Source organism: Taudactylus pleione, unplaced genomic scaffold (genome assembly GCF_031769625.1).
Source record: "Taudactylus pleione unplaced genomic scaffold, aTauple2 ptg000189l, whole genome shotgun sequence".
Taxonomy (NCBI): domain Eukaryota; kingdom Metazoa; phylum Chordata; class Amphibia; order Anura; family Myobatrachidae; genus Taudactylus; species Taudactylus pleione.
The window spans coordinates 4,331,302-4,344,147 of record NW_028284591.1 but is presented as its reverse complement, the minus strand read 5'-3'; the positions used below and the strand labels follow the sequence as shown (position 1 = coordinate 4,344,147).

General features: G+C 48.5%; 1 protein-coding gene across 2 annotated transcripts in view; it reads right to left on the bottom strand.

The window, feature by feature from the left end:
• The window catches only part of MALT1 (MALT1 paracaspase), a 96,517-nt gene that overhangs the window by 23,065 nt on the left and 60,606 nt on the right, over positions 1-12,846 (bottom strand). For both annotated transcript variants that reach the window (XM_088476528.1, XM_088476529.1), the window contains one exon: positions 10,021-10,224. In XM_088476528.1, coding sequence (XP_088332654.1) covers positions 10,021-10,224 — 204 coding nt within the window. The remainder of the gene's footprint in view (positions 1-10,020; positions 10,225-12,846) is intronic.

Below are 12,846 nucleotides of genomic sequence, written 5' to 3'. Positions count from 1 at the left end.
GTCATATGGCAGACTGAACCACACTGTGGAGGAAGCCATCTGTATGACTGACCTGCACCGTTTACGGAAGTCATCTTGTAGACTGAACCACACAGAGGAGGCCATCTATTAGTCTTGAGCAATATTCACAATAATGTGGCCTATCAATTCTACAGTTTGTTCATCATGCCACGGCAATACAACAAGTTGTTAAACTAATATTCAGCCCTAAATATGTCTGCCCCCAATCCATACTTGCCTACCCTCCCGATATGGTCGGGAGCCTCCCGAAAATCGGGTGTCGCTCCCGACCTCCCGGGAAGGCAGGCAATCCTCCCGGCCCCCGGCGATGTGCCCGCACTTTTAAGTACAAACCCCGGCAGCAGGGGGGCCGGTGACGCGATTCGGGTTGAATCGCGTCATCGTGGCTCCGCCCCCGGCTGCACAATGCCATTAATCACGGCATTGTGAAGAGGGGGCGGAGCCACGATAACGCGATCGTGCTGTCACGCCCCCATGCTCCGTCCCCAATGCCGCATCATGTGCCGGGCCCCGCCCCCTTTGGCCGCGTCACGCCCCCAGCGCTGTAAGCCCGACAGCTCCCTCCCGGAAGGAGGGAGCGAAATGTCGGCAAGCATGCCCCAATCCCAGTGTATGTATGTGAGCAGGAACGCAACTAGGGAGAGGGCAGGTGGTTGCACGTGCACCGGGTGCACCGCTGCAACCGGCGTCAGTGACCTCCAGCCCGGTGCCGCAGGGAGACTCCAAGCTGGACGCCCGCTGAGATGTTATTACCAGCGGGCGCCCGGCTCCTTCTCTGCAGCGCCGCGTTAGCCGGTGGCTGGAGTTCTCTCCTGAACTCCAGCTTCCGGCTTTCCCACAGGCACTATGGGAGATACGTAATGACGTCTCTCCCATAGTTCCAAGGAGCAGCCGGGCGGACCCGACGGCGGCAGTCACAGGAGCGGGGTTTAAGGTAAGTATTTTTTGTGTGTGTGTGTGTGTGTGTGGCACTATGGGGGCATTACCAGGGGGCTCTACAGGGGCATTACCAGGGGGCACTATAGGTGGCTTTACCAGGGGGCTCTACAGGGGCATTACTAGGGCCATTACTATTTGGTCACTACAGGGGCATTACCATATGGGCACTACAGGGGCATTACTATGGGGACATTAGCATATGGCATTACTGGCATAGTACAGGGGCATTACTATAGGTGCACTGCTGCAGGGGGCATTACTATGGGGGAATTAACTTTCGCCAAATTACCGTCTTGCCCCGGGTGACAAAAACCTTAGTTTCGGCCCTGATGTGAGGCATAGATATGTATTTCATTTCATGTGTAAAAATGTTTTAAAATAAAAGACACTATAAAATTTTAATAATTTGTAATATAATAAAATCATTTTAACTAAGCATGCGTCATATTCTGCCTGTGCCTTTCCTCCCACAGTTCAAAAATATAACTGTAGGTTAATTGGCTCCCAACATAAAAAAAAAAATAACAACCCTACTGTGTATGTGGGTGAGCGTTTGGTAGGAAATATAGATTGTAAGATTGTGAATGGGCAAATATTTTGCAGCGCTTTGCAGAGAGAATATGTGTGCGCTGTATAAATAACTGGAAGTTAGCAATTTCTGATTAAGGTCAGAGTAAGGTCAGAGTAAGGTCAGAGTTTGCGATCACAATGGATTAGCACACTAGCGCAGTTGAACTGCGTGCATAATCGATATTCGCAGTTGCGTTCCTTAGTGAATCAGGCCCTAAGTGCACAGATGGACAGAATAAAACTTAATAAATGACTTATTCTACAGAATTAATGTCAGCCTGTTTTTACTGTACATATACGACATATATGGATAAGAAACAAAGGGCCTGATTCAGAGCCGCTCGTAAGCGGCCACTCGTTCGCTCCAAGCGATGTTTGCCCAACTGCACATGCATACAGATTTTAATACGCATGTGCGAACCAGTCAGTGCGGCCAAAAATCGTTTGTTCGCTAAATAGCAAATGCCTGCTATTTTGAGTAACAGGAGGAGGCGTATGTGGGTGGTAACAGAGGAAGGTGCTTGAAAACGGGGAGTGGAGATCCGAACGCAGGCGTGCTTAAAGGTCAAAACGGGCGTTTTATGGGTGTGCATAATTAATACAGCAGCGTCATTGACCACGTCACTGGGTTATTTTATAGTCAGAACTAGGGATGAGCGGGTTCGGTTCCCTGAGAACCGAACCCACCCGAACTTCGGGGATCCGGGGCGATCCGAGCCCAAGCTCGGATCTCCCTGTCTGCCCCGGATCCCTCTCCCGAGGCAAAACCTCGAGATCTGCTGTCGGATCTCGAGGTTTTGCCTCGAGCGGCCATTTAAAAAAAAATGCCTTTGCCTTTAATGGGCAAAGTGCTGATTGACTGACAGAGCCGTCTGTCACGGCTCTCAGCCAATCAGCATTATGGTGCTCATTTGCATGTAGCACGGACTCGTGAGATCCGTGCTACATGCATCTGTGTGATTGACAGTGACACAGAGCACAGATGGGTCAGTGAGACCCGTCTGTGCTGCTGTGTATTTCAATGACACAGATGCACGCACGGACCAGGAGATCCGTGCTACTTGCATCTGTGTCATTGACACAGAGCACTAACGGGTCCGTGAGACCCGTCTGTGCTGCTGTGGTAAATAAAAAAAAAAAAAACCTGTGTAAAAAGAGAAAAAAATGGCGTCCTCCCCCCCAAAAAAAGAGCAACCAGCCCCGGGCATTAGTGACCCAGTGCTGGGTGTGCTTAAATACAGGGGACAAACGACATAGGGGTCCCCTGTACTTAAACACAACCAGCACCGGGCTAGTCAGAACCAGAGCTGGTTGCCAAAATACGGGGGACAAACGACGTAGGGGTCCCCCGTATTCTGCGCAACCAGCTCTGGGCTCTGATCCGGTCCTGGTTCTGGAAATACAGGGGAAAAAAATGAGTAGGGTTCCCCTGTATGTTCCAGAACCAGCACTGGACTTTTTCTAGCGGGGGGCTGATGCCACAGCCAGGGGAGCCCTTTCACCGGGCCCCCCAGCCGCAGCATCAGCCCTGACCGCTAGTCAGCCCAGGCCGGGGATCCCTGGAGAGCTGGGGACCCCCCCAATAAAGGGGTCACCCTCTCCAGGGCACCCCAGGCCCAGGCTGATAGCCCGGGGCTATCCCCGCCACCCCTGGTGGCGGTGGGTGGCGGGTTGATTGTGTGGTGTGGTGTAAATAAAGAATATCAAACATTGTCTTTACAAGTAGAACTGCAAGTCCCAGCAAGCCTGCCCCGCATGCTGGTACTTGGAGAACCACAAGTACCAGCATGCAGGGCATTAAGGGCCCACTAGTACCTGTAGTTCACCTGTAAAAAAATGTTTAAAAAAAACACAGGACACACACACCGTGACAGTATAAGTTTATTAAACATACATACACACACACACACACATGTACACATACTCACCTATGTAACCTGTAGCATCGGTCCACTTGTCCGGTAAAGTATCCATAGGGGACCTGTGAAAAAAAACATACTCACCATCTCCTATGCAAGGTTCTGTCCTCTTCGTTCCAAAGTAGGCATCCCCGGACTTGGCAAAAAAAAAAACGAAAACGCGATCCACGAACTTAGTACCGTTCTATAGAACGGTACTTCCCGAATGAGAGCTTAGCGGCGGGGTATCACCATGGAAACCCCGCTGCTAAGCGTTCATTGGCTGAGAGAGGCCATCTCCCGTCTCTCTCAGCCAATGAACGGCTCCCTCCATTGTAGTCAATGCTGGGAGCCGCAAGGTTATTAAAGTTTACCCTGCGGTTCCCACCATTGACTACAATGGAGGGAGCCGTTCATTGGCTGAGAGACGGGAGATGACCTCTCTCAGCCAATGAACGCTTAGCAGCGGGGTTTCCATGGTGATACCCCGCCGCTAAGCTCTCATTCGGGAAGTACCGTTCTATAGAACGGTACTAAGTTCGTGGATCGCGTTTTCGTTTTTTTTTTTTGCCAAGTCCGGGGATGCCTACTTTGGAACGAAGAGGACAGAACCTCGCATAGCAGATGGTGAGTATGTTTTTTTTCACAGGTCCCCTAGGGATACTTTACCGGACAAGTGGACCGATGCTACAGGGTTACATAGGTGAGTATGTGTACATGTGTGTGTGTGTATGTATGTTTAATAAACTTATACTGTCACGGTGTGTGTGTCCTGTGTTTTTTTAAACATTTTTTTTACAGGTGAACTACAGGTACTAGTGGGCCCTTAATGCCCTGCATGCTGGTACTTGTGGTTCTCCAAGTACCAGCATGCGGGGCAGGCTAGCTGGGACTTGCAGTTCTACTTGTAAAGACAATGTTTGATATTCTTTATTTACACCACACCACACAATCAACCCGCCACCCACCGCCACCAGGGGTGGCGGGGATAGCCCCGGGCTATCAGCCTGGGCCTGGGGTGCCCTGGAGAGGGTGACCCCTTTATTGGGGGGGTCCCCAGCTCTCCAGGGATCCCCGGCCTGGGCTGACTAGCGGTCAGGGTTGATGCTGCGGCTGGGGGGCCCGGTGAAAGGGCTCCCCTGGCTGTGGCATCAGCCCCCCGCTAGAAAAAGTCCAGTGCTGGTTCTGGAACATACAGGGGAACCCTACTCATTTTTTGTCCCCTATATTTCCAGAACCAGGGCCGGATCAGAGCCCAGAGCTGGTTGCGCAGAATACAGGGGACCCCTACGTCGTTTGTCCCCCGTATTTTGGCAACCAGCGCTGGTTCTGACTAGCCCGGTGCTGGTTGTGCTTAAGTACAGGGGACCCCTACGTCGTTTGTCCCCTGTATTTAAGCACACCCAGCACTGGGTTACTAATGCCCGGGGCTGGTTGCTCTTTTTTGGGGGGGTGCACGCCATTTTTTTCTTTTTTTACACAGGTTTTTTTTTTTTTTTTTACCACAGCAGCACAGACGGGTCTCACGGACCTGTCATTGCTCTGTGCCAATCACACAGATGCATGTAGCACGGATCTCCCGGGTTCGTGCTACATGCAAATGGGCACCATAACGCTGATTGGCTTCCTGTCTGCCACTGCAGTGCCACTCCTAGATGGGCCACGTGTTTGTGCCGCCCCCTTGTGTCGCTTAGCATAGTCATCCAGCTTCCTCGGTACAACCTTTTGGCCTAAAAACAATATTGTGAGGTGTGAGGTGTTCAGAATAGAGTGGAAATGAGTGGAAATTAATGTTATTGGGGTTATTAATAGCGTAGGAACAAAAAAAGGCCCATTTATGTGATTTTAGCGGGTTTTTTTTATTTTTTAAGAAAAAATCCAGATCCAAAACACAAAACCCAGAACCCAAAACACGGAAGGGTGGTTTTGGCAAAACCAATCCAGATCCAAAACACGAAGAAAGATCCAGATCCAAAACCAAAACACAAAACACGAAAAGTGTCCGGTGCACACCCCTAGTCAGAACTGCTCGCAAGATTGTGGTAGGAAAAACCAACCACAAGAATAGCGAGCAGTTCATACGCTGGTCGATGTACTGGATTAATCTAATAAATAGCGGACATGACGTAGGATGCGAGCGGCCAGGGTGCGTAGTTATCCAAAAAACTACCGCAAGTTTTGTTCGCTCGTTCAGACATGGAGGCGTCAACAGACCGCAAAGAGCGAACGGTTCATTTGAATACCCACCCCCTTTTCCTGAACGACCGTCTGCAAATAGCGTCCGGCTCTGAATCAGGCCCAAAGTAAGGTGTTTCAATGAGAAAGCAGTTAATCTTATAAAGATTCTACGGACAGTGGGCCTGATTCAGTAATTGGTAACGTGGGGGGCTGCTTAAAGAAACGCAGGAGTGTTGGACCGTTAAACGCCGTTTCATGGGCGTGCCTAAATTAGACATTGGGATCGCCTTCGCAGCATGAGAGCTCTCAGACTTGACTTACAATGCATACTGCGTGACTGCCCGATCTGCGTCAATGTTACCGATGTTTATGCTGTTGTATATCGTCAGACGGGTATGAGAAGGCAGCAGAGGGCGTCCCTATGCTCGGCTAAACTTTGGAAGGCATTAGCATATTTTAGGAACTACGATCCGTGAGAGAATGCGGTTGAGATTGCATCAGCGTAAATCTCGGAATCAGGCCCACTATTGTTGTGATGTGTTGTCGTTAATCTCATGCGTCTGAGAATACACAGCATGACCACTAACAAATAGCAGTTTTATGGGTTGAACCCATGCCTGGCAATTCACTAGTGACTAATAATACCCTTCCACATAATCCAGTGAATGAACGGAGGGCCTGATTCAGAGCCGGACGCTCTTTCGGAGCGCTCGCTCTGAATCAGGGCGGCATTTTTTTTTTTTTGAACCAGCCTCCTGGCCGCTCGCTAAGCTGTGGGTGACCACCCACAGCTTTTGCGAGCGGCCAGGTGATGGTCGCGACCACCGGGCTTGTGACGGGACCCTTGTGGTAGGGTCTCATCCATCGCAAGCCCCAGTGAGCTTCTCGCTCTAATAGAGCCGGAAGCTCACTACTGAGGCTGCCCCCAAACGGCAGGCGTTCCTTCGGGAACACCTCCGTTTGGCCAGCCACCCCCCCTGCCCGCCTCCAAAACGGGGCGAGATGTCAATCAAAATCAACAGCCGCCCCTTCTTGGTGCGAGACTCGTAGCGATGGAGCGCCTGTCGCTGGCCGAGTTTCAGACATGCGCACGCCGGAGCCGGCTCTGGCATGCACATGCGCAGTGTGGGACCATCGACCCGCTTGCGAGCGCTGTGCGCTCGCGAGCGGGTCTGAATCAGGCCCAGAGCTCCGGGTAGACCTTCTGTAGATGTATCTGCCAGAGAATTTGCATGGTTTGTAAATAGCGCTTTCATGGAACTAGCAGGTCGCATTGTGTGAGAGAAAACTAAAAAACAACAATAGAACAGTCTTTTACAACACTGCAAAGAGGGAAGCAGAGGCTTTACCAGTCTACAATATCTTGCAAAACAAAACCACAGGAAATAAGGGTGGGTAGGATTACAAGTGTCAGGCATGATAGACTAAAATTACCACAATGCACAATAGTGTATATACAGTAATATATATACACATACTCCTTCCTGTCTGGGGTCTAAATTACCTCCGCACCTGGCACCTCCCGCGGACTCTGCCAGTTCAGGAAACTAATACACAAACCACTTATGTGCTCAGTGTCCATTAGGTGATAAATACCCCATCAGTGGCGCTGTTTGGTGGGGGGTCCCTTTGATGAATCCCCCAGAGACCTGGAAAGTACAGGTATGGGCTGCTGGACATCTCTGTTTGACAGGAAAATAAGCCGGGAGCGTTGGAGGACTGAGACGGAAGCAAGGAAGAGGCAAGTAACTACCGACCAGTGAGTCTAACATCAGTAAAAGGGAAAATAATGGAAACACCATTAAAATAAACAGTTGTCGAAGATCTGAAACCCAGCAATTTACAGGATCCCAATCAGCATTGTTTTGTTAGGGGGAGATCAAGTCAAACAAATCTCATTGACTTTTTTTGGACTGGGGAACTAAAGTAATAGAACAAGGGGGGGAGGGGTCGTAGATGTAGCTTATCTAGATTTTAGTAAGGCTTTTGACACAGTCCTATGTCACAGACTGATAAATAAACCCGAAAGCTTGAGATTGTATTCTAAGACGGCTGAATGGATAAGAAAATGGAGTGCAGTCTCGGGAGGGAAAGGTTACCTGTGGAGTACCCCAGGGGTCTGTACTTGGACCAGTGATTTTTTCAATATATTTGTTGGTGACATTGCAAATGGTATTGAAGGGGAAGTATGCCCCTTTTGCAGATGACACAAAGATAGGCAACTGGGTAGACACACCAGGAGGGTTAAGACAAATGAGGGAGAATCTAGGTAGACTAAAGGAAAGAGCAAGAAAGTGGCAACTACAGTTTAAAGCTAAAAATTGCCAAATCATGCACTTGGGTCTCAAAAATCCAAAGGCTACATGCAGTTCATACTTGCCGACAAGAAGCGAGGGTGTGCAATCGTGTCATTGTGGCCCCGCCCCCTCTCTTTGCAATGCTGTTATTTTGGCCTTGTGAAGCAGGGGGCGGGGCCACGATGACGCAATTCAGCGCAAATCGCGTTCCTCCTCCCCCTCCCCGCTGCAGGGATTTATAGTTTATTCTGGTGGAGGAGGTCGGGAGGGTTGGTGGATACCGGGAAGCTTGCCTGCCTTTCCAGGGGGCCGGGAGCGACACCCGATATTCGGGAGGCTCCCGGCCAAATCGGGAGTGTAGGCAGGCCTGATATAGTTTCAAGGGCACTAGGATGGAAACTACTGAGGTGGAAAGGAAACTAGGAGTCACTAATTCAGTTCATTCAGTTATTTCAGAATCATTAGCAGGAAGAAAGAAGTGATAATACCACTGTATAGGTCATTGGTACGTCCTCATCTAGCATACTGTGTTCAGTTCTGGAGGCCATATCTCCAGAAGAATATACATACATTAGAGACTGTACAAAGAAGGGCAACTAAATAGGTGAATGGTCTACAGCACAGAACTTACCAGGAAAGACTACAAGACCTTAATATGTATAGTTTGGAGCAGAGAAGGGAAAGGGGGGACATGATAGAAACTTACAAATATATCAATGGTTTTAACAAGGTAAAGGAAGGAGACATTCTTCATAGGCACTAGGGGGGGAGGTTAGGGTTAGGCAACAAAGAGGTAGGGTTAGGGTAGGGAGAGGAGGAGGGTTAGTATACTGACAAACAAGTGTCGGTATGTTAACCCTGGCGGGGTCCCGGCATCGGGATTCTGACCGCCAGGATCCCGACTGTCGGTATTTCATACCGATTCCAAGGTGGTAGAGGTTAAGACAGAAGAGCAATTTAAACATGCTTGGGATAGGCATAAGAATATTCTTACTAAGGATCACATAGGGTGAGGTTACCAAAAGGTAAAAAAAATGGCAGACTAGATGGGCCAAGCGGATCTTATCTGCCGTCAAATTCTATGTCTCTATCTAGATATGTGAAATTATAGTACAGGAGGTGTGTGCGGAATGTCACGTCTGATTGGATGGCCTCACCCTTACTCTAATCAGATATTCTAAACTCTAAATCCATGATTCATGGTGCCGGTTAGAAGTAAATGGTCCTCGGTGAAGCACAAACAACACCGGGCTGCACACACTTACTCCAAAGGGACTAGTAACCCCAAAAGTTCCTGTGCCGCACGATCGCAAACACTTATTATTATTATTATTATTACCAGTTATTTATATAGCGCACACATATTCCGCAGCGCTTTACAGAGAATAGTTGCCCATTCACATCAGTCCCTGCCCTGTCATGCACACACACATACACACTAGAGTTAATGTTTGTTGGAAGCCAATTAACCTACCAGTATATTTTTGGAGTGTGGGAGGAAACCGGGGGTACCCGGAGGAAACCCAGGCAAGCATAGGGAGAATATACAAACTCCACACAGTTAGGGCCGTGGTGGGAATTGATCCCACGACCTCAGTGCTGTGAGGCAGTAATGCTACCATTACACTGTCTGTGCTGCCCATACAGAACTTCCTACAGAACCTTTACAGGAAGGACACTCAGTTATGATAAATGGTGAGGTTATGGGGCCAGCAGATGACTGTATTCCTGTTTTGACCATGAATGGTTCATGGCTCGTGTCTCTGTTCCCTGCAGTCCCTCCTCGCTCCAACCCTACCACACCACTTGCGGCTGCAGAAAGATGCTGGTCACCAATGGCTGCTCACCGTAGCCACACGCACTTTCCCCACTGAAATATACAATTGTTATTCTGCTACTTTATGTATCAGTTGTTCCCCACACCTATTAGATTGTAAGCTCATTTGGTCAGGGCCGTACGTACCTTCTGTTTCATGTCATTGTATGTAATATGTTTGTGTTATGACCCCCTAGATGTAAGGCGCTGCTAACCATCAATGTGAAACGTCAATGTTCTTTATCACTATCTTCCAAATGGTTTATATAACGTTACAAATTGCTTATATAAGGTTTCTCACCATATACGCCTTTGTCCAGTAAGAGTAAGAACTCGTTCACCGTATTCCTCATTTCCACCTCGGTGAGGTCAAGCTGCGACACAACCTTAAAATCGAGTTGCCGCAGTAAGTTTGTAAGTTCATATACATCAACCATTGGCGCTTTCAGCTGGGGATGGTTTTTGTAGGACATGTTCCCGATCACTAGTGCGACTTTGTCCGTAGCTGTAAAGAGACACACACATAAACTGATACAATGTTCCACGTCTCGTGGCACAGTGTGAAGGTAAAAAAAAATGACCGTAACTGTTATATACAAGTGTAAGCGTAATAAAATATTTAAACAAGCAAAACCATCTAGGATTCAAACACACGAAGACGCCCTTGTTTCTAAAGGCTGACACTTTATGGCGGAATTATTTCATAAACGTTGTCATTAAATGATACTTACCCATATTGGTCTACTTATTTGGTCCAAGGGGCAAATGCAGGGGTGTGGTGACTCAATTTACGTTATATGGCCCATCCTGCCCACTTCACAAAAAGAAGTGTCCTTGTGTGCAGCATAGGTAGAGCATGATGGTGCAAATTTCGACATCAAGGCTAGTCCAGCCGACTTCACAGGGCGCTAATGCACACTCGTGACCTCAAGATGTCACAAAGAGGGGGCCGGGACCAGGGGTCTCTCTCGGGCTTCTCTCTCCAGGCTGCAGGTTGCTGTTCCAGGCACTCGGCAAGCCAAATAAAGTTGTCAACCGGGACAGCGACAAGAGCAGGACTCCTTGTGCCCTGGCGCCACTCGCACACTACGAGTTATGGCCCTGTTCCCATGAAAGAAAGCTGGGATCCGTGCGGGCGGCATGTTATCCCAGGAGTTTGCGAGAACTCCCGGAAAGTTAGGAGTCTCCCAGACATTCTTGGAGAGTAGCACGTATGCCTTCACCCTGCACTAAACATATCTGTAAAATACATTTTGCTATTTTCATTTTGTCATTGCCCCCAAAGATGAGAACGGGAGTGAGGGCATGCGCTGTATGATAAAATCTCGCTATTTGCGTCGATTAATTGCCTAGATCCGGATATCAGAGAGTTTTATTTACTAACCAAAAGCCAACGACACAGACAGCCAATATTATTGAAAAAGTATTAACTTAGGGTTTATACAACTTTAAAAATGAGTCTACACCTGCCCAACGTATAAAGCGGCAAATCAGTGTTATTAGTAGAGTAATTATCATACCCATCATTCACACTGTAGCAAGCTGGCATAGGATATCTATGAGGCAATAAGGGTTGGGTACAGGATGCCGGCTATTGGGATCCCAGCAGTCAGGATCCCGGCGGCCAGAATTCCAGTTCCAGCAACCCGACAGGGTTAAGATACCGACAATTGTCGGCAAGTATTCTAAACCTACCCCTACACCAAACCCTTCTTCCCCGCAGCCTAACCCTAACCTTCCTCACTGCAGCCTAACCCACCCCCTTCCCGCGGCCTAACCCTAACCCTCTCCCCAACCCCAATAATTACATCTGAGATGTTGGCAGTCAGGATGCTGGTGCCGGGATTCGGTCTGGTGTCGGAATCCGGCGCCGGTCATTCTGAGCGCCATCATCCCGACAGCTGGGATCTCAACTGTATCTCGGCAACCGCTGTGCAGGTGTTATATAGTGCCAAACTGAGATTTCTGCCATTGAGACATGAGGCATCCCAATCTCTGGCTGCCGGGAGCGACTCACTGTAGCTGCACCACACGCAATAGGGATCAGCTTTATGGCTGAATGATGGCGTCAGTTTAAATGATAGGAAGTCTCTGTTCTGGTTATGCTGCCGTAATACAAAAGAATAAACCTGTAATTAAATCTGTGACTCTGACAAACATATGCAGTGATTACAAGTATTATTAACTTTGCGTTTTTATTATACAGGAGCAATCTGGTTTTTTTTTGGTTTTTTTTAGGGCCAACTGTTTCGTTCTTTGAATAAAATAGAGAAATAATTGTGATGTCTGAATACAGCTGTAAAGTATGTAATAAAGCAGGGCATTCTGTAAGTGCGTGTGGTGTCACGCAATACCTCTCATTACACCTGATTTGCACAATCAAATGTAGCTGGGCTTTGCAGAAGGTGTGTACATCATCAAGTAAATGTGGGCGTGGCCTGTGTATAAGGGGGGGGTTGCAGATTGGGGAGGGGCTATTTTTTCCTTGATTTTGCACATATAAATATATTAGGATCTGTTTTGTACTTTCTGTATTGCAGTCACTGTAGTAACACTGGGCCTGATTTAGAGCCGGACGCTATTTGCGCTCGCTCGTTCAGAAAAAGGGGGTGGCTATTCAAATGAACCATTCGCTCTTTGCGGTCTGTTCACGCCTCTATGTCTGAACGAGCGAACAAAACTTGCGGTCATAATTTTAGAAAAACGCCCCCTGGCCGCTCGCATCATACGTCATGTCCGCTATTTATTAGATTAATCGAGTACATCGATTCGAACGGCGTCTGAACTGCTCGCTATTCTTGTGGTTGGTTTTTCCTACCGCAATCTTGCGAGCAGTTCTGACTAAAAAATAACCAAGTGACGTGGGCAATGACGCTGCTGTATTAATTATGCACACCCTTAAAACGCCCGTTTTGACCTTTAGGCACGCCTGCGTTCTGAATTACACTCCCCGTTTTCAAGCACCTTCCCCTGTTACCACCCACATACGCCTCCTCCTGTCACTCAAAATAGCAGGCATTCGCTATTTAGCGAGCACAAGATTTTTGGCCGCACTGTCTGGTTCGCGCATGCGTATTACAATCCGTACGCATGCGGAGATGTGCGAACATCGCTCGGAACGAACGAG